The sequence below is a fragment of the Capsella rubella genome, unplaced genomic scaffold, assembly GCF_000375325.1.
Source record: "Capsella rubella cultivar Monte Gargano unplaced genomic scaffold, Caprub1_0 scaffold_5, whole genome shotgun sequence".
NCBI lineage: Eukaryota > Viridiplantae > Streptophyta > Magnoliopsida > Brassicales > Brassicaceae > Capsella > Capsella rubella.
The window spans coordinates 1,635,933-1,663,816 of record NW_006238919.1 but is presented as its reverse complement, the minus strand read 5'-3'; the positions used below and the strand labels follow the sequence as shown (position 1 = coordinate 1,663,816).

At 34.0% G+C, this 27,884-nt stretch overlaps 8 protein-coding genes across 9 annotated transcripts; all 8 read left to right on the top strand.

Moving 5' to 3' along the window:
• The first annotated feature begins 331 nt into the window (after nt 1-331).
• On the top strand, nt 332-2,073 carry LOC17885083 (cytochrome P450 71B9). The gene is made up of 3 exons (XM_006290892.2): nt 332-635; nt 746-1,326; nt 1,456-2,073. The coding sequence occupies exons 1-3, from the start codon at nt 332-334 to the stop codon at nt 2,071-2,073; spliced, it is 1,503 nt and encodes a 500-aa protein (XP_006290954.1).
• An 893-nt stretch (nt 2,074-2,966) lies between these two features.
• Nucleotides 2,967-5,057, top strand: LOC17886868 (cytochrome P450 71B3). The gene is made up of 2 exons (XM_006292946.2): nt 2,967-3,991; nt 4,246-5,057. The coding sequence occupies exons 1-2, from the start codon at nt 3,086-3,088 to the stop codon at nt 4,861-4,863; spliced, it is 1,524 nt and encodes a 507-aa protein (XP_006293008.1). The 5' UTR covers nt 2,967-3,085; the 3' UTR covers nt 4,864-5,057.
• A 546-nt stretch (nt 5,058-5,603) lies between these two features.
• Nucleotides 5,604-7,556, top strand: LOC17885169 (cytochrome P450 71B3). Its single transcript, XM_006290880.2, has 2 exons — nt 5,604-6,580; nt 6,834-7,556. The coding sequence occupies exons 1-2, from the start codon at nt 5,675-5,677 to the stop codon at nt 7,440-7,442; spliced, it is 1,515 nt and encodes a 504-aa protein (XP_006290942.1). The 5' UTR covers nt 5,604-5,674; the 3' UTR covers nt 7,443-7,556.
• Nucleotides 7,557-10,850: 3,294 nt separating this feature from the next.
• LOC17886973 (cytochrome P450 71B3) lies at nt 10,851-12,770 on the top strand. Its single transcript, XM_006290890.2, has 2 exons — nt 10,851-11,801; nt 12,031-12,770. The coding sequence occupies exons 1-2, from the start codon at nt 10,905-10,907 to the stop codon at nt 12,637-12,639; spliced, it is 1,506 nt and encodes a 501-aa protein (XP_006290952.1). The 5' UTR covers nt 10,851-10,904; the 3' UTR covers nt 12,640-12,770.
• A 447-nt stretch (nt 12,771-13,217) lies between these two features.
• Nucleotides 13,218-15,036, top strand: LOC17886145 (cytochrome P450 71B23). The gene is made up of 2 exons (XM_006293136.2): nt 13,218-14,168; nt 14,251-15,036. Exons 1-2 carry the CDS (start codon nt 13,275-13,277, stop codon nt 14,860-14,862), a joined length of 1,506 nt encoding a protein of 501 aa, XP_006293198.1. The 5' UTR covers nt 13,218-13,274; the 3' UTR covers nt 14,863-15,036.
• A 5,812-nt stretch (nt 15,037-20,848) lies between these two features.
• On the top strand, nt 20,849-22,635 carry LOC17886871 (cytochrome P450 71B20). Its single transcript, XM_006292419.2, has 2 exons — nt 20,849-21,756; nt 21,836-22,635. The coding sequence occupies exons 1-2, from the start codon at nt 20,860-20,862 to the stop codon at nt 22,445-22,447; spliced, it is 1,509 nt and encodes a 502-aa protein (XP_006292481.1). The 5' UTR covers nt 20,849-20,859; the 3' UTR covers nt 22,448-22,635.
• Nucleotides 22,636-23,607: 972 nt separating this feature from the next.
• Nucleotides 23,608-25,401, top strand: LOC17887046 (cytochrome P450 71B17). Its single transcript, XM_006290883.2, has 2 exons — nt 23,608-24,558; nt 24,639-25,401. Exons 1-2 carry the CDS (start codon nt 23,659-23,661, stop codon nt 25,248-25,250), a joined length of 1,512 nt encoding a protein of 503 aa, XP_006290945.1. The 5' UTR covers nt 23,608-23,658; the 3' UTR covers nt 25,251-25,401.
• Nucleotides 25,402-26,151: 750 nt separating this feature from the next.
• Nucleotides 26,152-27,849, top strand: LOC17886797 (cytochrome P450 71B17). Of its 2 annotated transcripts, XM_023783015.1 has the most exons (3): nt 26,152-26,491; nt 26,894-27,054; nt 27,138-27,849. In XM_023783015.1, exons 1-3 carry the CDS (start codon nt 26,152-26,154, stop codon nt 27,747-27,749), a joined length of 1,113 nt encoding a protein of 370 aa, XP_023638783.1. In that variant the 3' UTR covers nt 27,750-27,849. The 2 variants fall into 2 exon arrangements, with proteins under 2 accessions (XP_023638783.1, XP_006292809.1); XM_006292747.2 differs by having other exon boundaries at nt 26,152-27,054.
• Nucleotides 27,850-27,884: the final 35 nt, after the last annotated feature.

The following is a 27,884-nucleotide window of genomic DNA, read 5'->3' as shown; positions in this document are numbered from 1 at the left end:
ATTGACAATTAGTGGAGAAATTAATATATTTTATATAATAGTCAACATCATATTCAACTTCCATTGTGGGATATTGTTATTCCTAATACATTAATGGTAAGGTTTTTCAATTGGATTCCTTTCCATTTTCTCACTATTTTTTTCCCTAAGAATTTTGTTTCCTACCAATTCAAGTTTTAGTCAAAAACAATCCTAATAAATAGATAAAGGATACACAAAGGTCAAAGATGGAGCAAATGTGTATATATAAATCACGACCTTGCTTCATTGACAATATCAAAAAGAAAACTTGAGATACATATATTTTTCTAATTATTCAAAAAAAAAAAAAATGGTTACCTTTTGGTTTCTTTCACTTCTCTTTTTCTGCTGTATTGTCCTAGCCGTCTTCAAACACAAGAAGAGGCAGAAAAATCAGCAACCACCGTCTCCACCTAGCTTTCCGATCATCGGAAACTTGCATCAGCTCGGAGAATTACCACATCAGTCTCTATGGAAGCTCTCAAAGAAGTATGGTCCTGTGATGCATTTGAAGCTTGGAAGAGTCCCAACGGTCGTAGTTTCTTCTCCTCAGACAGCAAAACAAGCTCTGAAAATCCATGACCTCCATTGTTGTAGCCGTCCTAGCTTAGCAGGTACTTTTTCTCTCGCTCGACACATATATACAAACGTTTTTATGTTTGCTCCTTTATTCATAAACTCAAAAAAAAAAACCCTAATGTTGAATCTTTGATCATTGTGTTAGGTCCAAGAGAGCTTTCTTACAAGTATCTGGACATAGTTTTCTCTCCTTTTAATGATTACTGGAAAGAATTAAGGAGGATGTGTATGCAAGAACTCTTCAGTGCTAAACGAGTTCACTTGATTCAACCCATCAAGGAAGAGGAAGTCAAGAAACTGATCAATTCAGTCTCGGAATCAGCTTCTCAGAAAACAGAGGTTAACTTGAGCAAGAAGTTTCTTGATCTAACTGTAAGCGTGGTATGCAAGGCAGCATTTGGTCTGAGCTTCCATGGTACTGTTCTCAACAATGACGGATTTAACAAGTTAATCCGCGAGGCGTTTTTGTTTTTGGGGAGCTTCTCTGCCTCGGATTTTTTCCCAAACAGCGGCTGGATCATCGACTGGCTCACAGGTCTACAAGGACGAAGAGAGAAAAGCGTGAGTGATCTCGATGCTTTCTATGAACAAATGTTTGATTTGCATAAACAGGAAAACAAAAAAGGTGTTGAAGATTTCGTGGACTTGCTCTTGAGGTTAGAGAAGGATGAAGCTGTTCTTGGATATGGCAAACTCACAAGAAACCATATCAAAGCAATCTTGATGGTAATAAGTTATAGTCATAATCATAATCTTATCACAAAATCTGCAAAATATTCCCGATCTAATTGTAAGATATAGTCAAACAATAATACCTAAATGTTTCTAACATTATGTTTCATGATCTTATCACAGAACGTTCTTCTTGGTGCCATCAATACTTCTGCAATAACAATGACATGGGCCATGACAGAACTTATAAGAAACCCGCGAGTGATGAAGAAAGTACAATCCGAAATCAGAAACCAAATGAGAAACAAATCAGTGATCACCTTAGATGATATAGATCATCTACCTTACTTGAACATGGTGATCAAAGAAACATGGAGGCTACATCCCCCGGTACCTCTTCTGGTTCCAAGAGAAGTTATGTCTGAATTTGAGATCAATGGCTACAAGATACAACCCAAGACACTGCTTTATGTGAATGTTTGGGCTATGGGGCGCGATCCAGATATTTGGAAAGATGCAGAGACGTTTCTCCCAGAAAGGTTTGTGGATAATAACATTGATTTCAAAGGACAGAACTTTGAGCTGTTACCCTTTGGAAGTGGCAGGAGAATCTGTCCTGGAATGTACATGGGGACAACAATGGTGGAGTTTGGTTTGGCGAATATGTTGTATCAATTCGACTGGCAGTTACAAGAAGGCATGGTGGTCGAAGATATTGACATGGAAGAATCTCCTGGACTCAATACAAGCAAGAAAAAGGATCTTCTACTTGTTCCTGTGAAATATTTGGATCATTGCTAACTTGAATAAAATGTAGCAAGCATGGGATATTCTACCTAAATAAAACTGAATCTTTTAATATTGTTATGTTTCCTTCAATATTTCTTTTATATAACAAGTAGAAAATTCTACTACGTAGTACGTACTAAAATTATTTTGAATCATAGATTAGAACCAACGATAACTACTACGTACTAACGTTGATATGACCAGCCCCGGCTCAACATTTTTCTAGTCCTTTGGGCAAAATTTTTTTTTTTTTGGCTATTTTTTAATTAAAATTTTGTTTTGAGATTTTTTAAAATTTAAAGTTAAATTTTGGGCCTTTTTAAGAAAAATTACACTGTTATAAAACTTTTTTAAATTATATGGGCTTTTTAAAATAAAATTAATAGTTTTAAAAAAGGCTATTTTACTAAAACTTTTGGACCCTTTTCTTATGTAAAATTTAAAAAATGTCATAGTCCCCTGGGCCGTGGCCCCTTTGCCCACCCCATTTGGGCCGGGCCTGGATATGACATATGTATGAACCACCTTCCAAGTAGTGCGGTCTGGGTTTTAGGTGATCGTCTCGGCTAGGAGGAAGAATGTGATCCGATCTGATATGAGCCTTCGCCAGGTCAAACTCAAATATGATTATTTAAGCTAGTTTCAAGACAATTAGTAATGGAGAAATATCTAATTTTTAAACTCAAATATGATTACTTAAACCTAATTTTTACTAATTGGCGACAGGAGATGGAGAAATATCTTAAATATTCAATTATTTGATGATAAATTGTGAGATTTTTTTTGGTACTTATTTGAAGACAATTTTGGATAATTTAGAATTTAGATTTAGAAACAGTGTTTAACTAGTTGAGGTTCACATATTATGAAGAACATTTCAAAGCTTATCCTCACCAGCAGTCTAAACATGTGACTTATGCTGCCGTCGTACAGCAGACGTCGTTTTATTTTATAGTCTGAAATCTGAATACACTATGTTTCTCCATAACCAAAAACAGAACACAGAACAGGAAAACACAAAATTATGTCGATTCTTCTATATTTGATCTTGTTTTTTCTTCCTTTCGCTCTTCTAACGTTAATATTCAGAAATAAAATCAAAGATTCGAAACAGAATCTTCCTCCAAGCCCATCGAAGCTTCCGATCATCGGAAACCTACACCAGCTACGAGGGATGCTTCATAGATCTCTTCACGATCTCTCCAAGAAATACGGACCTGTGATGCTTCTCCACCTAGGCTTTCTCGATTTGGTTGTCATCTCATCGAGTGAAGCAGCTGAAGAAGCTTTTAAAGTACATGACCTTGACTGTTGTAGCAGACCTAGGACCACCGCCTCATCAAACTTATGGCGTGATGGTCAAGACATCGCCTTTGTGCCATATGGTGAGGTTTGGAGTGAACTGCGCAAAGTCTCTGTGGTAAAGTTTTTCAGAGCGATAAAGGTTCGATCTTTTAGGTACATAAGAGAAGAAGAGAGTGATTTGATGGTCAAGAAACTTAAAGAATCGGCTCAGAAGAAGAGTACAGTGGATTTGAACCAAACAATTTTCTATCTAGTCGGAAGTATCATATTCAGATCCACCTTTGGGCAGCGTTTGGAGGAGAACAGGCATGTCAATAAAGACAAGATCGAGGAACTCATGTTTGATGTCCAGCTAGTTTCGTCTCTAAGTAACTCTGATCTTTTCCCTGCTGGGGTGGGATGGTATATGGACTTTGTGTCAGGACGACATAAGAAACTTCAAGGAGTTTTCGTGGAGGTTGATACTTTGTTGAATCATATTATTGATGATCACTTAAGAAACCCTATAGAAGAAACAACTCCCGATCGTCCGGATATAGTCGACTCGCTCTTAGATATGATAAATGAACAAGAACAAGATAAATCTTTCAAGCTCACCATTGATAACCTCAAAGGAATCATCCAAGTAAGCATTTAGATATAATTCAACCTCTCTGAAGTATATTACCATAAGGCTTTTTTTTTGTTTTTTATAACAAAATTAGAGTAAGTCTTTCATGTTAATCGATATAGGATTCTTTACCTTTTCTCAAACGCAAACGTTGATATTATGTCAAAACACAAAGGAACTATCTATAAAAATTAGATCTTTAATATATACTTTTTGATTTGGTAATCTTAAGATATGTCCTTAACCATTTTATGTCGTTGGTGACCAAGGATATATATCTGGCTGGAGTAGACTCAAGTGCCATCACCTTGATTTGGGCAATGGCCGAGCTTATTAGCAACCCGCGGGTGATGAAGAAAGTTCAAGATGAGATCCGAACATGCATTGGGATCAAACAAAACGAAAGAATCAAGGAAGAAGATGTTGATAAGCTTCCATACTTGAAGCTTGTGATTAAAGAAACCTTCAGACTACACCCACCAGCTCCTCTTTTACTTCCACGAGAAACAATGGCTAATATCAAGATCCAAGGCTACGACATTCCTAGTAAAACAATTCTTCTGGTTAACGCATGGTCGATAGGACGAAGCCCTGATCTCTGGCAAAACCCTGAGGAGTTTAATCCGGACAGGTTTATCGATAGTCCTATTGACTACAAAGGAAATAACTTCGAGCTGTTACCATTTGGTTCTGGTCGGAGGATATGTCCAGGGATAGCTTTTGCGAGTACCACTATTGAGTTGGGACTCCTCAACTTGCTTTACTTCTTTGATTGGAGATTGCCTGAAGATGATAAAGGTTTTGACATGGAAGAAGCTGGCCATGCCACAATTATTAAGAAAGTTCCTCTTAAGCTACTCCCAGTTCTTCATCATTTAAACAGCTAATAAAGAAAGAGAAAATCTTCATCTTCGAATGAAACTTATGTAATGGTTGTTGAAATAAAGAAAGTGACATGTTGACGAGGCCCATTGGTTTTTGAAAGTTTGATTTTGCACCTCTCAAAGCTTATCCTCAAAAACAATTATATGTAATGTTGCCGTGGTAAAGACGTCATAAACTCTTTGTTTTATTGTCTTAATACTCTGTTGTGCTCTTATACCAAAAAAAAAAAAAAAAAAAAAAACAGAACAAGAAACAGAGGAAAACTAAAACAGTATGATTTTGTATTTCATCATAAATTGTGAGAGTAAGAACTAAAAACACTTAAACACATAATATGTAGTTTTTTCAAAAGAATGAACACATAATATGTTAAAGGAAAAATTGTATAGACTATGATTAAAATAAAGATTACAAGTTACAATCTCTTATATTAAAAACTATGTACATAATCACCCACCCGTGTAATGTTTTTCCTTAAAACAAATGAATGAAACAATACTCTGTAAGCATAATACCTCGTTCAAAAACATTATATAGCATACACATAGGAGATGAATGAGATGTATTTTTTTTGGGTACTTATTTGAAGACAATTTTGGATAATTTAGAATTAGATTTTGGAACAGTGTTTAACTAGTTGAGGTTCACACATTATGAAGACAATTTTCAAAGCTTATCCTCACAAGAAGTCCAAACATGCGACTTTTATGTTGCCGTCGTACAGACGTCGTTTTGTTTTTATAGTCTGAAATCTAAATACTATGTTTCTCCGTAACCAAAAACAGAACACAAAAACAGAGGAAAACCAAAACTATGTCGAGTCTTCTATATTTGATCTTGTTTTTTCTTCCTTTCGCTCTTCTAACGTTTATATTCATGAAAAAAATCAAAGACTCGAAACAGAATCTTCCTCCAAGCCCACCGAAGCTTCCGATCATCGGAAACCTACACCAGTTACGAGGAAAGCTTCATAGATCTCTTCACGATCTCTCCAAGAAATACGGACCTGTGATGCTTCTCCGCCTAGGTTTTCTCGATTTGGTTGTCATCTCATCGAGCGAAGCAGCTGAAGAAGCTCTAAAAGTCAATGACCTTGACTGTTGTACCAGACCTAAGACCAACGCCTCATCAAACTTCTGGCGTGATGGACACGACATCGCCTTTGTGCCATATGGTGACGTTTGGAGAGAACTGCGCAAAGTCTCTGTTGTCAAGTTTTTCAGCGCGAAAATGGTTCGATCTTTTAGGTACATAAGAGAAGAAGAGAGTGATTTGATGGTCAAGAAACTTAAAGAATCGGCTCAGAAGAAGAGTACAGTGGAATTGAACCATACAATTTTCCATCTAGTCGGAAGTATCATATTCAGATCCACCTTTGGGCAGCGTTTGGAGGAGAACAGGCATGTCAACGAGGAAAAGATCGAGGAACTCATGCTTCATGTCCAGCAAGTTTCGTCTCTAAGTAACTCTGATCTTTTCCCTGCTGGTGTGGGATGGTTTATAGACTTTTTGTCAGGACGACATAAGAAACTTCAAGAAGTTTTCGTCGAGGTTGATACTCTATTGAATCATATTATTGATGATCACCTAAAAAACCCTATAGAAGAAACAACTCCTGATCGTCCAGATATAGTCGATTCGCTCTTAGATATGATAAATGAACAAGAACAAGATGAATCTTTCAAGCTCACCATTGATTACATAAAAGGAATCATTCAAGTAAGTATATACTCTAATTCAAAACTCTTAAGAAAATTCAACTTCTCACTGAAATATATTAAGGCTTTCTATTTTTTGACAAATTTAGAGTAAGTCATGTTATAAGAGTCTTTATTTTTTCTCAAACGTAAACTTTGATAGTATGTCAAAACACAAAGGAGCTATCTATAAAAACTAAATCTTTAGTACTTTTATATGGTAATCCTAAGTTAACATATGTGCTTAACGTACTTTTATGTCGTTGGTGACCTAGGATATATATCTGGCTGGAGTAGACACAAGTGCCATAACCATGATTTGGGCAATGGCAGAGCTTATTAAAAACCCGCGGGTGATGAAGAAAGTTCAAGATGAGATCAGAACATGCATTGGAATCAAACAAAACGAAAGAATCAAGGAAGAAGATGTTGATAAGCTTCCATACTTGAAGCTTGTGATCAAAGAAACCTTAAGACTACACCCACCAACCCCTCTTTTACTTCCACGAGAAACAATGGCTAATATCAAGATCCAAGACTACGACATTCCTCGGAAAACAGTTCTTTTGGTTAACGCATGGTCGATAGGAAGAAACCCTGATCTCTGGCAAAACCCTGAGGAGTTTAATCCGGACAGGTTTATCGATAGTCCTATTGACTACAAAGGAAATAACTTCGAGCTGTTACCATTTGGTTCTGGTCGGAGGATATGTCCAGCGATAGCTTTTGCGATTACCACTATTGAGTTGGGACTCTTCAACTTGCTTTACTTCTTTGATTGGAGATTGCCTGAAGATGATAAAGGTTTTGACATGGAAGAAGCTGGCGATGTCACAATTATTAAGAAAGTTCCTCTTAAGCTTATCCCAGTTCTTCATCATTAAACAACCTTAAAACAAAAAAATTATCTACATCTTCCAATAAAATTATATTATGTAATGTTTGTTGAATAAAACAGAGTGACATGTTGATGGAGATATCATTAGGCCCATTGACTAGTTTTTGAAAGTTTGTTTTTGCACCTTTTAAAGCTTATCCTCACGAACAATAACATTATATAACGTACTAGTCGGTTGTCCGCGCTACGCGTGGGAGTTTATTAAATTAAGTGTATATAGTATAAGGTGAAGTGTGAGTGTAAACGAAAGTGCGGTGGAGAATCATTGAAAAACTCATAAACATATGCTATTAGGGTTTTTACCATATATAGATATAGATGTTAATATTATGGGCCTTTTTAATATGTTGGCCCGAAATTTGAAAATAATTTGTGGGTTTCGGGTGGATTGTTGTATTTTTTACTGTTTACATTATCTCTTTATATATTGTCATAAGTTTTTTTTTTCTTTTACATTTTTTTTTGGATTTGACGTAATTTATATCTCGTTATGATCATTTTTATACTATCATATATTTGTTTCTGATTTTATGTTTTATATTTTTTGTTTTTCATGTGGAACAATTTTTAAATTTAACATATTAGTATAATTTACTTTATATTTGGTTTATTTCATTTAATATTGTTTATTTATTTTAATTTCTAATTTTTATTAAATATAGTTAACTTTTTATTTTGTTTATTAGTTTAACATATGTGTTGTATTAGAAAATATTAGTTAAATTCATATTGGAAACCTTTAAATAATTTTTTGGTTTTTTTACCTTTTTATACGTTATTTTAAAATGATAATTCATGTTTCGTTCCTACATATCTCATTTATGTTGGAAAATTTTGTGAGACATAAATTAGATAGATTTATATACTCAAATTTTTTTACTTTTTGTTCTATTCCCGTTAAATCTCATTATAATTTAGGTTTAAATTGTGTAAATATAATCGAATTTTGTGTCATATTATTTTTGACTGATATATATATATATATATATATATATATTTTAAACACTTAAAAACTATAATCTATTATTTATATATTTGTTAGTATAATCGATAATTAGTAAGTTTTTTTTAACTTTTTAATCAATTATCTTTTTTAGTTTTATAATGTATAATATAAGAAAAGACTTTTCATATTCCTTTTTGAAAAACTTATTTACATAGGTCTAAATCTTAAAATTATATGATAAAATGATATAATTAATTTTAAAATTAAATAATAAAATGAGGTGGATGATGATTAGGATGATGATGTGGCTTAAGGAGAAGAGAGAAAAAGTTAACTTTATATATATAGATTATGGGAAAGTATAATGGCTGTACTCAAATAAAAAAAAATTAAGAATATAAATGCTATTTTTTTAATTAGTTTTCTCTCTTACCTACTTAAATTGGACAAAGCTACCCCTAACATAGATAACAAATATTTTAGCACATAACAAAATAGATATCCATAAAATTTTAGAACAATTTTTACATATCATTTATATGTTTCTTATGTATAAGTTAACATAACAGATGAAATATCATAAAAATTAACATGTTAATATATAAGTTAGTTGATATCAATTATATAATAAATAATTTAACTCAATAATTATGAATTTATCAAATAATTTATAATTTATAGCGCTAACATAAATAATTTAGCTATATACATATGAGGTTATCAAATAATTTATAATGTATAGCGGTAACATATGATTTACATAGTTAATACGCTAACATATGAATAACTATAAATAATTTAACTATATAACTATGAAGTTATCAAATAACTTATAATGTATAGCGGTAACATACGATTTACATGATACGCTATTTTAACAAATATCAGTTTTCTTTGTTAAATCGAATTAGGAGTAAAAATGTAATTTCGTTAGGGATGAAGAGAGATATCTAATTTTAAAATTATCACTCTTTTACTTTTTGTTTTCAAATCTTTTGAGTACCAATTTTTAACAAGCCCATGTATTATTGCCTATCACTTATATTGTCGTGGTAAAGACGTCTTTAACTCTTTGTCTTATTGTATTAATACTCTGTCTTGCTCTTATATAAAAACAGAACAAAAAAACAGAGGAAAACTATAACAATGTCGATGACTTTGTATTTCATCGTACTTCTGCTACTCCCGAAAGCTTACGCAACTCTCTCGAAACCTCCCCATATGGCGCAAAGACTATGTCTTTACCATCACGCGAGAATTTTGTGGATGCCTTAGTCTTAGGTCTTGTACAACACTCATGGTCATGTAGTTTAAGAGCTTCTTCAGCTGCTTTTTTCGATGAGATCACAAGTATATCAAGAAACCCGAGGCGGAGAAGCAACACGGGTCCGTGTTTCTTGGAGAGATCGTGAAGACATCTGTGAAACAATCCTTGAAGCTGGTGTAGGTTTCCGATGATCGGAATCCTCAATGGGCTCGGGGGAAGATTTCGTTTTGAGTCTTTAATCTTCTTCGTGAATATCAAAGATAAAAGAGGTTTATTTGATTGTCCTGTCACCTGTGGATTACAAAGGAAATAGGTGGGCTTGTTGGTTTGGTCGTCGCAGGTACCTACGGCTGAGGCGGCGGCAAAAATTGTTGTTCGTTTGGTTGCCGCAGGTTGCCGTAGCGGCGAACGCAACGTTCTGCCATTAAAAATTTTGAACGTTGATTTGATTTTGCGGTCAAAAACGTTGCGTTCGCCGCTACCGCTGCCGCTGGCGCAACCGTCTGCGGCGACCAAACGAACATGCCCGATACCATTTGGTTCTGGCCGGAGGATATGTCCAGGGATAGCTTTTGCGATTACAACCATTGAATTGGGATTATTGAACTTGCTTTACTTCTTTGACTGGAGATTACTTGAGGAGAATAAAGATTTGGATATGGAAGAAGCTGGTGATGCCACCATTATTAAAAAAACTTCCCCTTGACTCTTGAGCTTCTCCCAGTTCTTCATCATTATTAACAACAGTAGCATACTAGCATGTTGTGGGAAATAAATGTTACATTGACGTTGAAATTATGAGTCCACCCGTTTATTTTTTGCTATAAAAGTTTGACGTTGAATCAAGAATTCATAACCTAAATGTTTTTTTTTTTTTTTTTGCTATAAAAGTTTTTCGTTTGATGAACCTGTTTGCATAGTTTTAATCCGAGATTTAGTAGCGATGTTTAGTTGGTTTAAAGGATTTAGATATAGAGCTGGTGGAGTTTTGAAGTTTGATTGGTTTAGGTTCATATAGGAATGTTTCTTGTCAAACCTTATCTTCACTTTACAATCAATAATTGATATGATATTTCAAAAACTTTATACAATGTAAGTTACATTATGTAACACTGAGTCACGGAGTTAAGTTGACATGGTCAAGACACCAATAAGTGTATATACTTTATTGTCTTTTAATACTCTTGATTCTTTGTGAAATAAAACAGAACGCATAACAGAGGAAAACAAAAAAAATGTCGATTCTTCTGTATTTCATCTTGTGTCTTCTTCCTCTCGCTCTTTTTTCATTATTATTCATGAAGAAATCTAAACAAAATCTTCCTCCGAGCCCACCAAAGCTTCCGATCATCGGAAACTTACACCAGTTTCGAGGATTGTTACATAGATATGTACACGATCTATCCAAGAAACATGGACCCGTGTTGCTTCTCCGTCTAGGATTTATCAATATGGTTGTGATCTCATCTAGCGAAGCGGCTGAAGAAGCTCTCAAAACACACGACCTTGAGTGTTGTACTAGACCAAAGACTATGGCATCAGCAAAATTTTCGCGCAACGGTAAAGACATAGCCTTTGCTCCATACGGTGAGGTTAGCAAAGAGATGCGCAAGCTTTCCGTTCTTCACTTTTTCAGCGCGAAAAAGGTTCGATCTCTTAGGTATATAAGAGAAGAAGAAAATGATTTGATGGTCAAGAAACTTAAAGAATTGGCTCTGAAGAAATCTACAGTAGATTTGAGCCAAACACTGTTCTGTCTTGTTGGGAGTATCATATTCAGATCCGCCTTTGGACAGCGTTTTGACGAGAACAAGCATGTTAATCAGGAAAATATCGAAGAACTCATGTTCGAGGTCCAAAAGACTGGCTCTTTCAGTAATTCTGATGTTTTCCCTGCTGGTGTGGGATGGTTTATGGACTTTGTGTCAGGACGGCATAAGAAACTTCAAGAAGTCTTCGTCGAGGTTGATACTTTGCTGAATCATATTATTGATGGTCACTTGAAAAACCCTGTGGACGAAACAACTCTTGATCGTCCTGATCTCATCGACTCGCTCTTAGATGTGATGAATAAACAAGAACAAGATCAATCTTTCAAGCTCACCATTGATCATCTCAAAGGAATCGTCCAAGTAAGTATATACTAATCTAGTTCAAAATATTTGAGGGTTAAATTACAGTAAGGTTTTTAATGTTAACAAAGTAAGATTTTCGTGAAGGAAAATTAATGAACTGTGTCAAAATTCATAAGATATATTATCTAAATATAGTTTCATCTTTGAAACTTTTTCAGATGAAACTCTAAACATATCCTGAGTTTTAGATATGTCATTAACTTATTTTGTGTAATTGTTGACCTAGAATATATATCTTGCTGGAATAGACACAAATGCTATCACCATGATTTGGGCAATGGCAGAGCTGGTTAGAAACCCACGGGTGATGAAGAAAGCTCAAGATGAGATACGAACTTGCATTAGAATCAATCAAAATGAAAGAATCGAGGAAGAAGATGTTGATAAGCTTCAATACTTGAAGCTTGTGATCAAAGAAACCTTAAGACTACATCCACCAGCTCCTCTTTTACTTCCAAGAGAAACAATGGCTGATATCAAGATTCAAGGCTACGCCATTCCTAAGAAAACACTTCTATTGGTTAACACATGGTCGATAGGACGAAACCCTAAACTCTGGGAAAACCCTGAGGAGTTTAACCCGGAGAGATTTATCGATTGTCCTATGGATTACAAAGGAAACAGCTTTGAGTTTTTACCCTTTGGCTCTGGTCGTAAGATATGTCCAGGGATAGCTGTTGGGATTGCAACCGTTGAATTGGGACTCTTGAACTTGCTTTACTACTTTGACTGGAGATTACCTGAGGAAGATCAAGATATAGACATGGAAGAAGCTGGTGATGCCACCATTATTAAGAAAGTTCCTCTTAAGCTTTTCCCAGTTATTCATCATTAAAAAAATAAAGAAAAAATCGTCTATCACTTAATGAAGGCACAAATTTATGTATAAAAAACTTAGGTATATATCTTTTGATTACTCCATATACAGTATACTGATGTATGTGTTTCATATATAATGATTATCATTATTATAAGGTTGCATTACATATTAATTTTCAAAGCAAAAAGATAGAATCAACTTTTTAAACATTATCACTTTTGTTATTATGTGGACAAGAGAAGATATTCAAAATTCTCACTCTCTATTTAAAATCTAGATGCAGATTCACAACTATTCTAGATATACTTTACTTTTTTGTTTCTTGGAATGAGTGGCTTCTAGAGGATCATATGAGATAGATACATTCTCTATCACACACATATTTCCATAGAAAACATCGAAATAAATCTTGAATTCGTTCATTCATTGACCTTTTGGACTCTACTAAAGAAAACAACCCTAAGAGTCTCGAGTCGAGTGATCTGATCTCTTAAATGTTTTTGACAAAAACTTTCTCATTTTGTTTTGACATTGTTTGAAAAGTCTATATTTCATTATCTTTAAATTTTAACGTTATTTCTCACTCAGCTTATAGACAAGAAAAAAGGAAAAAAAAAAAAAAAACAGAACAAGAACAAGAACACAAAAAAATGTCAGCGTTCCTCTGTTTCCTCTGGCTTTTGCTACTTCTCTTAGTAACAATAATCTTCACAAGAAAAACCCAATCCTCAAAACTGAAACTTCCACCCGGACCACCGAAACTTCCGATCATCGGAAACTTACATTACCTCAAAGGATTGCTTCACAAATTTCTCCTAGACCTCTCGAAAACCTACGGTCCAGTGATGCAGCTCCAGTTCGGATTCGTCCCTTTGGTGGTAATCTCTTCAAACCATGCAGCAGAAGAAGTCCTCAAAACCCATGACCTAGATTGTTGCAGCCGACCAGAAACGATAGGGACAAAGACAATCTCTTACAACTTCAAAGACATCGGATTCGCTCCTTACGGCGAAGAATGGAGAGCGTTGAGGAAGCTCGCCGTGATCGAGTTATTCAGTTTGAAAAAACTCAACTCTTTTAGGTATATAAGAGAAGAAGAGAATGACTTGTTGGTCAAGAAACTCTCTGAAGCTTCTCAGAAACAATCTCCTGTGGATTTGAAGAAAGCTCTTTTCACTTTAAGCGCTAGTATCGTGTGTAGAATAGCCTTCGGTCAGAACCTTCACGAATCCGAGTTTATCGACGAAGATAGGATGGAGGATTTAGCGTCTAGGTCAGAAAAGATTCAGGCCAAATTTGCTTTTTCTGATTTCTTCCCTGGAGGTTGGATTCTTGATAGAATCACCGGTCAAAGCAAGAGTCTTAACGGTATCTTCGCAGATCTTGACGGATTCTTCAACCAAGTTCTCGATGATCATCTAAAGCCTGAAAGAAGAGTATTAGAGGCTCCAGATGTTGTGGATGTGATGATTGATATGATGAATAAACAAAGCCAAGATGGTTCTTTTCAGCTCACTACTGATCATATCAAAGGAGTCATCTCTGTAAGCATTTCTAAATAACCCTATCTTTTTACTCTTTGTGTTAATCTTGAGTTAAGGATTTAGTTTCTGTAAATGGATTTAGGATATATTTCTTGCTGGAGTAAACACAAGTGCAACGACCATACTTTGGGCAATGACAGAGCTTATAAGAAGCCCAAGAGTGATGAAGAAAGTGCAAGATGAGGTTAGGACAGTACTTGGTGAGAAAAAAGAGAGAATCACAGAACAAGATCTTAACCAACTTAACTACTTCAAGCTAGTGGTCAAAGAAACATTTAGATTACATCCAGCAGCTCCACTTTTATTACCAAGAGAGACAATGTCTCAAATCAAGATCCAAGGCTACGACATTCAAGAAAAGACTCAGATCATGGTCAACGTTTACGCGATAGGACACGATCCTAACCTCTGGGAGAATCCTAATGAGTTTAAACCGGAAAGATTTGTTGATAGTTCCGTTGATTACAGAGGACTTAACTTCGAGCTTTTGCCGTTTGGTTCTGGTCGAAGGATTTGTCCCGGTATGACAATGGGGATCGCGGTAGTCGAGTTAGGTTTGTTGAATTTGCTTTACTACTTTGATTGGGGGTTGCCTGAAGGAAGGACCGTGAAAGATATCGATTTGGAAGAAGAAGGTGCCATTATTGTTGGTAAGAAAGTTTCACTCGAACTTGTGCCTACTCGTTGTCAATGAGCCTAAAAAATAATAATCATCTTAAATTATGAGAGAGTAAACTTTCATTGAATAATAAAGTTGTGTTATCTTTTTTTTTTCTCTAGGATTTGTAAGTATATAGATCCTATTTAGTTATGAGCATTTTGTGAGAATGTACTTAATTTCAAAGAATAAAGTAATTTACTGATTTTATTGATGAGTTTACACAAAATTTAGGGAATATGACGAATTGATGTTGATTTGAATCGATCTTAGAATAACAAAAGATAAAGAGTTTTGAAGGCAGTTTTGTTTTACCTAATCTACATATTTGGATGACTAAATATGGTATTATATGAATGATCATATGATAATGTTGAAAAATATTTACCTTGTCGCACACAAAATATTAAGAACCTTCGAGGATATATATTATATATATCTTATATAATAAGACAAGGTTTCTTCTTAACTTTGCCTCACAATGCGACAATTGTCGCTCTATGCTTCTGACATGTGTCATTTCTATTTAATTCTAATCTAACATTTCAAAATTATTTTCTTTATGATATTGTGTGGTAAATTATATGTTATATGTATAGTTTGCTTTTTAAAAAGTGTCATTCTTGCAAAATTAGGGGTTTCCTAATTTTTATTTATTTCTAATCTAACATTTCAAATAAATATTATCTTTATGATATTGTGTGGTAAGTTATATGTTATATGTATAGTTTGCTTTTTAAAAAGTGTCACTGTTGCAAAAAAAGTTTTTTCCTAACTTTGGTTTCTAATTAAATTAAATATCATATAACCTAAACATAAAATGGAGTTGTTATAATTTTTCATTCAAAGAAAATTGCTATGACTTTTTTTCCTACTCCTTAAAAGATACCTTTTTAAGTTATTAATATAGGTAATAAGTTATTAATAACATATTTTCTAATTTTAAAAAGTTAATTTATAAGAGAAGAATGAAAGAGATTTTTTTTGTATGGTCAAATCTATGATAAATACTGAAATTAGAGAAAGCTTTATTGTTTTTCAGTATAATAAATTAGTAGATCTTATAAAAAATTTGGATAAAAAATATTTTTAAGATAATTATTTCTATATAACTATTTAACCAACAAAATTTATTTAATTTTCTATTATCAAACAGTTGAGAAAATAATATAATGAATTTAAATCAAAGAATAACTATCATATTATATAACTTAAAAAAATATTATATATTTGATTCACACTTTAATATAAAATTGAAAAAACAAATAAACCACAAAACACATTTAATCATATACATTAAACTCACACTTTAATATAAAAACTGAAATAATATAAATTTGCATTAACTATATTTTCCATTCAATTTTTTCAACATACAATCAATTATAATTGACTCCCATAATTGTTTTATGAAATTGTAACTCCCATCACTTCTCTTCCTATATATACTCATTTTCTCATTATATCATTCTCTCATTCTCTCATTATATCATCCTCTTATTTATGAAATTTATTTGCTTTGTTTTTTTTTGTTGTATGAGTTTAAAAAAATATATACTATTATATAAAATTTCAACTCTAGAAACTTTTAGAGACTATATGATATATTGATATATATCTTACGTTATTATAATTTTTTTTAAAAAATTCATCTCTATTTTCTATTTTTGATTATCAACATATAAGTACATTCACTCCCTCTCTTCCATTATATTTATGTATCTTTAATATTTTTTCAATTTTCTTTTGTTCTTATATGACATAAAAATCAATAAAATGATCATTTTAAGAATTTGATATAAATATCTTTAGAAAGTATGATACAAATCTATCATAGTATCTTATATTAGTTCCAATCATCGTACAACAAGAGAATTAAGTTATAAAGATTCATTTATATATATGCATTTTCCTTTTTTGATTATGAAATATCTAATTAAATATTTTATGGTAACACAATTTCCAAATAATATATTCTTACCTCTCTGTTATTCATATTATTTTGTTTTGTAACACAATTATTTTCATTGTCACAGTCACCTTTGCATCAACTAAATTTTTCTACTCAATTTTATTTAACACACAATAAATTAGAATTAGGTCCCACAATTTGTTTCTTCTAATTTTTAACTCCCATCACTTCTTATCTTATAAATACTCATTTTCTCATCCTCTTCCACTTTATCTTAAATCTTATGTATTTTTGTTTGTTATTTGTTGTATGAGTTAAAAATATATATATATTTAATAACACTGTAAAATTTTAATCAAATCTTTTCATTTTACACTATATGAATATATGAAATGTCTCTTCAATATATGTATCATTATATTTAGTTTTTGTGATCAAATGGACTATTATATTTTTAAAAATTATATAGCAATCAAAACTGTTATTTGTAGTCAAAGTGTTAAAATATATATACTTGCTTACAAAAAATTGGTCCTTAAATTTTGTCTTTTAATGATCATACATTTTATGAAAGTTAAATTTAATTTTAATTCATTAATTAAACTAAATCCACTAAAATCCTATTAAATTATGATAATTGATAACATATTAACTACACAATAATTTCATACCCCACTCTACACTCTTAGTAACTTAACCATATTTTCTAGAAATAAATATATATATTCATAATAATTCAAATACCTACCCGAGTTATTTTTCCTAGAGAGACCGAACCTAAAATCGATTTGTCATAAGTAGTTCAATATTGTTGTCATGTACATATAATCGATAGATGTTGTTGTTCATCTTCTTTGTTAATTTTGATTAAACATGTTATGCTATTTTAGTTTGGATTCATTTATTTAGCTTTTATAGTAATGTAAATCTTCATGCATGTTTGTTTTTAACAAATTTAGTAGTAATTTTAAAACTAAACTAATGCTACATTAAAAATTCTATATATTTTATCATCTACCTCCTATGTCAGCTTCTTGTACAATCAAATAGAATAAAAAAATATCAAAGTTCTTTTTCTCATGTAATTTTCTTATGTTTATTTGGCTTATGATCTCTCTTTTTAAGTTTTACATAACTATAGTCTAAATGCTTTTACAAACCTATTATTTTGTTTTAAATTAAGACATATATTAACATTTATACACTATATATAATTTAATATAATTTTTAATTAATAGTTCATATATAACCCACGCATCGCGTGGGCAACTTTCTAGTATTGTGTACGACAAGGTGAATATTTTTCAACATTGGATGTTGAAAATATTAAGAGCCGTCGAATCTCCGGTCAGCATTCGAAGTTGCACAAAGGATTTGCTAGATTAAGTAATTTCTTTCAACATGTGATCGATGATCATTTGGAATCCGGAAGATCTCAAGTTCATTGAGACATCGTTGGTGTCATGTTGGATATGATCAATCAACAGAACAAAGTCGGCTCTTTAATTTTAAAGTCACCTATGATCATCTAAAAGGAGTCATGTCGGTGAGTATAACGAAATTTTAAAATTATTGTGACATTTCATAAGTCAAATACATTGAAAATCTTATAATGTAACTATCATTATTTGATCAGGAGCGATCACTATGATATGGGCGATGACAGAGTTGACAAGGCATCCACGACCACGAGTGATGAAGAAACTCCAAGGAGAGGTTCGAGCAACACTTGGAGACAACAAAGAAAGAATCACAGAACAAGATATCGAGAAAGTTGAATAATTGAAACTTGTAACCCAAGAAAACATTTAGACTACACCCACCGGCTCTCCTCTTTTGCTCCCAAGAGAGACAATGTCTGATGTCAAGATTCAAGGTTACAACATCCCCATTGCTGGACAAACCCTGACGATATCAACACTTTCTTCATCGCCATAAAACTCCCACTTGATCATCATTACTGATGCCTGATGATGCCTTGAGAAAACTACCGTCTTCAAATGTGTTACTTGGTCATTCTTTCGTTTGTTTTGTTTTTGGTTCAACTAAGTTCCTTTCAATTTCTTACTTGTTATTTATTTTTTATTTTTATTTTTTTACATCATGTTACATGTGTTATTTAATAAGTTTATTATTTTCACGATTATATACACCATTTAGTACCAAAAACCTCCAGTGTTTTTTTATTAATATATCTCACATGTATACTACTAAACAACAGTAAACAATTGCTTATTTATACTTTTTATAACCTAAATTATCATATAATTAGTTATGTCGTAGCTTAGTGTGTAATATGGTTACCTTTTTTTAATTGAAAGTCTTTTGTCAAAAAAAAAAAAATATATATATATATATACAACTAATTATGTCGATATATATTATATTTATCATAAACACAATAGACCTAAGCCCATTTCCAGTGGGAGTAATCAGTGAGAAATTTAAAAAAAGAAAAAAAAATACTATTTTATTTATAAAATATATTTTTCATTGACTTGAATTTATGTAAATATGACATGTGTCTATATATATATATTTTGACGCTACACCCTTTCTTTTTTTTCTCATCAATTTTTCTTTTTTTTGTTAATTTAATTTTGATAGAGCAATTTTTGATATGCTCCAACTGGAAGGTGGTCTAACATTTTTAAAAATGATCTAAGCTGACGTAAGTCTAATTGTTATTAACGTACATGCATGTCTTCTAGAAGATTGTTCATAAACGTCCAAATTTTGTTATCTCTTTTGATTTAGAAAAGTCAAGAGGGACTGGATCTAAACGTGTATATACTGGGTATGTCAGTAGCCCTCCACTCCATAGATTTCCAAATGTCTTGTGATGATTAGATCTTGATTTGTTTGTTTGAAAAAAGTTATCGTTTTACTCGATCGGCACCAAGTCAATAACGTGACAGTAATTTAGCTCATCGCTTCCCAAACTAAAAATAAATTACCAAATCAAATTAAGACGTCCACAAGCAAACAAACCTAGACAATACCACAAGAACGTGTCCGTTCTTTCAACATCACTGTCATGTGCCAGACGATGAAATGGAATGGAAGAGCATGCATGCAATAACAACAACAGGTGGAATTATGATTTAAATAGTAGTGTTCTGATTTCTGACTGAATGAAAATTAATGTTAACATTACAAACCAAAAACAAAAGTTAACATTAACATGCATGCTGAGTAGAGAGAATGGTCAATTCAAGATTTTGTGGTAGTCCAAATAAAGAAATCGAAGCCAATGATATTTAAAATTAAACTAAACCAAAAAAAGGGTCAGAAACTCTTTTTCAGGATTTGAATCGTTGATTTTTAAAGTTACAATTCACAGTTAGTAATCGAATATAAATTATGCAAATAGATGTTTTGTTTATATCACCGTTTTTTTTTTCTTTACCTGAAACATAGTGGCTCTATTTAGGCTTGCCTCGAAGAAAAATAAGGCTCCCTGCCTAGCTCAAAGAAAAAAAAAAAAAAAAAAACTCAAATTTCTGTACATATATTCACAATTTTGGATCATGATTTGAATGTGTGATGATGTCATTGTTTGAAGTATTCATAAAATCGAATTTTTAGTATTTTCGGATGTTTGAGTCTCTCCCAATTAATCTGGCCATTTTAATTAGTTTGACCCATAGTTTTTTTCGTGTTGAGATCAACGGTTGAGAATACCGCATTAATAAAGTGTAAATCATTAATTCTTCCCTAATAGAGTTAACTTTAGACCATCTAATGGTATTTGTTGTCCTTACCAAAAGAAAATCTAATGGTATTTGTGTTTTTGGGATTTGCATTAACCAATATATATAGAGATTATTGCTCAAACTTTCATTTTTGGTCAAAATGTCGACATTTCTAGTTATCCGCACTAAAATATTATCCCTTTTAATAAATATACAATACAATATGTAAAAGTAATTGCAATTTGCTACTACTACTTACCAAATAACCACTAGACAATTGGCACCATCTAAATAATTGAAGTATTTTAATAGATAACAATTGTATTGATAGAGTTATCTCAACGTTGCCGTGTGGAACTATTAATAGAACACAAACAGAGCAAATACCATTTTCACTTTTATCGATTACCAAAACCAAAAAAGCAAATGGAGATCACTTTCCTCTGCTTCTGCCTCATTACCCTCGTTTCTTTATTCTTTTTCGTCAAGAAGATTAAACACTTTAAATGGAATCTTCCTCCAAGCCCTCCTACGTTTCCGGTCATCGGAAACTTGCACCAGATTGGAGAATTGCCGCACAGGTCACTTCAACGTCTTGCCGTAAGATACGGATCTGTGATGCTTCTTCACTTCGGCTTTGTCCCTGTAACTGTGATCTCATCTAGAGAAGGAGCTGAAGAAGTGCTTAGAACTCATGACCTAGACTGTTGCAGCAGACCTAAGCTTGTCGGGACGAGGTTACTCTCGCGGGATTTTAAAGATATTGGCTTTACGCCATACGGTGAAGAGTGGAAGGGGCGGCGTAAGTTTGCTGTGCGTGAGCTGTTCTGTTTGAAAAAGGTTCAGTCTTTCAGGTACATCAGAGAGGAAGAATGTAACTTTCTGGTCAAGCAACTGTCTGAATCAGCTGTGGATGGATCTGTGGTCGATTTGAGCAAAACCCTTTTCTGGCTAACCGCGAGTATCCTGTTTAAAGTTGCCTTGGGACAGAATTTTCACGAGAGCGAGATTATCGATAAAGACAAGATCGAAGAGCTCGTGTTCGAAGCTGAGACTGCCCTAGCAAGTTTCACTTGTTCTGATTTCTTCCCTGTTGCCGGACTTGGATGGCTTGTTGACTGGTTTTCCGGACAACACAAAAGACTCAATGATGTTTTTCTCAAACTCGATGCTCTGTTTCAACATGTGATAGATGATCATTTGAAACCTGGAAGATCAAAGGATCACGAAGATATCATCGATTCAATGTTGCATGTGATTCATACACAAGGCAAAGATGATTCTTTAAAACTCACAATAGATCATATCAAGGGGTTTCTCGCGGTAATTCGAGTTCTTTAAACATACTATCATTTTAAATGGATCTAAGTTTTTAACTTAAACGTTTTTTTTTTGTTGGTAGAATATATTTCTTGCAGGGATTGACACAGGGGCCATAACCATGATATGGGCAATGACAGAGCTAGTTAGAAACCCGAGACTGTTAAAGAAAGTTCAAGATGCTATCCGAGACCAACTTGGCAACAATAAGGATACAATCACTGAAGAAGATGTCGATAAGGTTCCTTACTTAAAGCTGGTAATCAAAGAAACATTCAGATTACATCCAGCAGCTCCTCTTATACTCCCAAGGGAAACAATGGCTCATATCAAAGTTCAAGGCTATGATATTCCTCCCAAGAGACGGATTTTGGTTAACGTTGGCGCGATAGGAAGAGACCCGAAACTCTGGAAAAACCCGGAAGAGTTTAACCCTGAGAGGTTTATGGATAACTCTGTGGATTATAGGGGACAACACTATGAGCTCTTGCCATTTGGGTCTGGTCGAAGGATATGTCCTGGGATGCCAATGGGGATTGCTACTGTCGAGTTGGGACTCTTGAATTTACTTTACTTCTTCGATTGGAAGTTGCCTGATGGGATGACACATAAAGACATCAATATAGAGGAAGCTGGTACTCTTACAATCGTCAAGAAAGTACCTCTGGAGCTTGTTCCAGTTCGAGTTCGGTGATCAGACCAAACTACAAAATTTGAAGATGTTTTGAATAAAAATATTATGCAAATCATGTTAGCTTCTCTCATGTAATAGGTATAATTTCAGTAGAATATTATGTTAAAGATTCATAATATGTGATTTGTAGACTATACATTAAAGAGAACGGTAAAATATTGGGATGTGTGGTTAACATATTATCCTTAGCTATTTTGCCTGACCTAAATGATCGTTTAAAAATTTAAATCAAAAGATTAGGAATAAGAGGTTCTTGAAAATTACATTCAATATTTAATAATCTAAAACTTAACATGCAACAAATACAAATACACTATCTCACATTTTCTAAAATAAATGAAAATTTTATTTGATTTTAAATGTCGAGACTAGTCAACGGGTTGCGATTTTGTTGATATGGAACAAGTTAAAGAGGTTGTATTTGTTTTAATCTCTTATCTTATGGATCATGCAAAGAGTTTTAGAAGCATTTGCCTTCTATCTTCCTCTTAAAACTCATGTGGAACAAAACACTAGCAAACATATTTGTGGAACAAAGTCAGATTTTTTCTATATACAGTAAATGAAACTACTCAACGACTCTGATGATAATAAAATGGACCACCTTAATTCTCGTTATATAAAAAAAAAAAATCATATTATACGGTAAAAACTAAATATTCCATCTTACAACCACAACTTTTTTTAACACGATTCAAATTAGCTAGGTGACTAGTAAACCCAAACGACTTATGTCATAGGAAAAAAAGTGTTTTAACACTTATCCAAATCTATGTCAAGATTCTGAAATTTTGTGTGGTGTTTGATGTTCGATGTTCTTATCAGTTTGTAGTCACTTATTTTATTTCGGTAGTCTCTTATTATGCTATTTTGTTTAACATAGTATCGCCATATGTTCCTAACCATTCATACTTGCACATATCAAATTTTGTTTTCTAGATGTCGAACTTTTCTCTTTCGAATATTCTTACTGCTCCATACAAATTGACCAATCATCAATAAAATCTTAAAATCTACCGACTATGATTGAGTGATGGCTTATCTCTTCACTAGTATACTTTTTATTTAACTAGTTTACTATGATTAAAACGTACGCGATGTGAGTGGTGTCTTATCTCTTCTTTATTCACTGACAACCACTGGATTTGCCGCTTTGAACTATTAGTATTACCAAAACAGAGCCATTATCAATTTAAACCAAAAGAATAAAAATGGCGATTTCTTTGCTCTGTCTTTTTCTCATCACCTTAGTTTCGTTAATCTTTGTCGGAAAGAAGATCAAACGCTCTAAATGGAATCTTCCTCCCAGCCCTTCTATGTTACCGGTCATCGGAAACTTACATCAACTTGGAGACTTGCCTCATAGGTCACTTCAACGTCTAGCCAAAAGAACAGGACATGTTATGCTTCTTCACTTAGGGTTTATCCCTGTAACTGTTATCTCATCGAAAGAAGCAGCTGAAGAAGTCCTTAGAACTCATGACCTAGACTGTTGCAGCAGGCCTGAGCTTGTTGGGACGAGGCTTATCTCTCGGGGTTTTAAAGACGTTGGCGCTACATCATATGGCCAAGGGTGGAGAGAGCGGCGAAAGTTTATGGTGCGTGAGCTTTTCTGTTTGAAAAAGGTTCAATCTTTTCGATACATAAGAGAGGAAGAATGTAACTTTTTAGTCAAGAAAGTTTCGGAATCAGCGGTGGATCAATCTCCGGTTGATTTGAGCAAAGCCCTTTTCTGGTTAACATCAAGTATCGTGTTTAGAGTTGCTTTCGGACAGAGTTTCCACGAGAGCGAGTTTATCGATAAAGAAAAGATCGAAGAGCTCGTGTTTGAAGCAGAGGATGCTCAGGCTGGTTTCACTTTCTCTGATTTCTTTCCTTGTACCGGACTTGGATGGCTTGTTGACTGGATATCGGGGCAACACAAGAAGCTAAACGATGTTTTTCTCAAGCTCGATGCGTTGTTACAACATGTGATTGATGATCATTTGAAACCTGGAAGATCCAAAGATAACAGAGACATCATCGATGAAATGTTGGATGTGATGCATAAACAAGGCAAAGATGATGATTCTTTGAGGCTCACTATAGATCATATTAAGGGGATTCTCACGGTAAGACAAAACAAAAACCAAAACTTTGTAATTGATACTGAATCTGAATTATTGTAACTTCGTTTCCGCGTTTGGTATAGAATGTATTTATGGCAGGGATAGACACAGGAGCTATTACTATGATATGGGCAATGACAGAGCTCGCTACAAACCCGGAAGTGATGAAGAAACTTCAAGGCGAGATCAGAGAACGTCTTGGCAACAATAAGGAGAGAATCACTGAAGAAGATATCAATAAAGTTCCTTTCTTGAACTTGGTGATCAAGGAAACATTCAGGTTACACCCAGCAGCTCCTCTTCTGCTCCCAAGGGAAACTATGGCTCACGTCAATGTTCAAGGCTATGATATTCCTCCAAAGAGAAGGATCTTGGTCAACGCTTGGGCCATAGGAAGAGATCCGAAATACTGGACAAACCCGGAAGAGTTTAACCCGGATAGGTTTATCGACAGCCCTGTGGATTATAGAGGCCAACATTTTGAGCTCTTACCGTTTGGGTCTGGTCGTAGGATATGTCCTGGCATATCAATGGGAATAGCTACTGTGGAATTGGGACTCTTGAACTTACTTTACTTCTTTGATTGGAGAGCACCTGATGGGATGACACATAAAGACATCGATACAGAAGAAGCTGGTTCTCTTACAGTCGTCAAGAAAGTACCTCTCAAGCTCGTACCAGTTCCAGTTCAGTGATTGCACCAAACTTCAGTTCCATACTTTTAAAATGTTTTAACAAATATGGTAAACAAATCCTGTAAAATACAATGTTTTGAAGACCTCTATACGTTCAAGAAAACTGTAAAGTGAATCTATTGAAACGTATGTTTGATACACTATCTTTGTATACTAATAGCCACAAAATATTTGACTCAAAATTTAAACACGCAATATATATCCAACTTATTCTCCAAAATGATTAATGTTTCGTTTGACTGAAACTTGGAAACGCATAACTAATGGCTAGGACTTTCACAAAATCCAACTCTCACATGGATTATTGCACCCTCTTAGCTCGATCGATAGAGGTTAATTTTAAATTAGTTTTTTGCCAAATAATGAAATAGTTAGAGAGCTTGTACTGTAGTAGATATCATATGGACCACGTCCAAAGGTCCACCACATACGGGTCGTTTTAGAATTTTCCTGTTAAAGTGTACGTGGAACAAACATGGCCTAAAGAGACTGTACAATTATGCAAACTATTAACGATGGACACCGAATCATATACATATTTGTCTTGTTCTCCTAACTAGCAAACTATCAATATTTGTCTCATATATAAGACATCCATAGAAAAATGACCAATAACAAATATTTTTAGAGGAGATGAATAATACGTATATTAATTAAGATAATATTTTCTTTATTTAGTAAATAGAAGACAACAAAATATTTCAAATTTTCACATTTATTAGGATTGAACTGAAGCAGATAAATGCCATTTGAATTCAATTGTACTGTTTTTTTTTTTTTTATCATTGCTAAATGTAAGCGGTGAGATTACGTAACTCGAGTTATTTCGTTGGACTATTAACATACCAAAACAGAACAATATCAATGTAATTTCCTGGACAACCAAAAGCAACAAGAAGATATGTCGATTTCTTTGTTCTGTCTTTTTCTCATCACCTTTGTTTCGTTGATCTTTGTAGGCAAGAAGATCAAACGATCTAAATGGAATCTTCCTCCAAGCCCTCCTAAGTTTCCGGTCATCGGAAACTTACATCAACTAGGAGAATTGCCTCACAGGTCATTTCAACGTCTAGCCGAAAGAACAGGACATGTTATGCTTCTTCAGTTAGGGTTTGTCCCTGTAACTGTTATCTCATCGAGAGAAGCAGCAGAAGAGGTGCTTAGAACTCATGACCTAGACTGTTGTAGCAGGCCTAAGCTTCTTAGTACGAGGCTAATCTCTCGGGGTTTTAAAGATATCAGTTTTGTTCAATACGGTGAAGAGTGGAAAGAGCGGCGCAAGTTCTTGGTGCGTGAGCTTTTCGGTTTGAAAAAGGTTCGGTCTTTTGGATATATTAGAGAGGAAGAATGTAACTTCCTTGTCAAGAAACTTTCGGAATCAGCTGTTGATCAGTCTCTGGTTGATTTGAGAAAACCCCTTGTCTGGCTAACTGCAAGTATCTTGTGTAGAGTTGCATTTGGACAGAGTTTCCAAGAGAGCGAGTTTATCGATAAGGAAAAGGTAAATCAGATAGTGTTTGAAGCCGAGGCAGCTGAGGCTAGTTTTACTTTCTCTAATTTCTTTCCTTTTGCCGGACTTGGATGGCTTGTTGACTGGATCTCCGGGCAACACAAGAGGCTCAAAGATGTCTTGTTCAAGCTAGATGTTCTGTTTCAACATGTGATTGATGATCATTTGAAACCTGGACGATCAAAAGATAGTAAAGATGTCGTTGATTTAATGTTGGATGTGATGCATAAACAAGGCAAAGATGATGATGATTCCTTGAAGCTCACGATAGATCATATTAAGGCACTTCTCACGGTAAAACAAAACAAACCTTTTTAACATATTTGTATTGAAATGAATCTGACTTGAGGTAACCTTAGTTTCGGGGTGTTTGGTAGAATATATTTATCGCAGGGATTGACACAGGAGCTATTACCATGACATGGGCAATGACAGAGCTCGTTAGGAACCCGGAAGTGATGAAGAAAGTTCAAGGTGAGATCAGAGAACGTCTTGGCAACAATAAGGAGAGAATCACCGAAGAAGATATTAATAAAGTTTCTTTCTTGAACTTGGTGATCAAGGAAACATTCAGGTTACACCCAGCAGCTCCTCTTCTACTCCCAAGGGAAACAATGGCTCACGTCAAGGTTCAAGGCTATGATATTCCTCCAAAGAGAAGGATCTTGATCAACGCTTGGGCCATAGGTAGAGATCCAAAGTACTGGACAAACCCGGAAGAGTTTAACCCGGATAGGTTTATCGACAGCCCTGTGGATTATAGAGGCCAACATTTTGAGCTCTTACCGTTTGGGTCTGGTCGTAGGATATGTCCCGGTATATCAATGGGGATAGCTACTGTGGAATTGGGACTCTTGAACTTACTTTACTTCTTTGATTGGAGAGCACCTGATGGGATGACACATAAAGACATCGATACAGAAGAAGCTGGTACACTTACTGTTGTCAAGAAAGTACCTCTCAATCTCGTCCCAGTTCGAGTTCAGTGATTGCATCAAACACCAAACTTTGAAGATGTTTTTTGATATAAGAAAAATATCATGCAAATCTTGTATTTTTTGTATTGTATACGATTTGCTAATTATGCACTTCTAGTTATTATGCCCCAAACACGAACCTTTGAT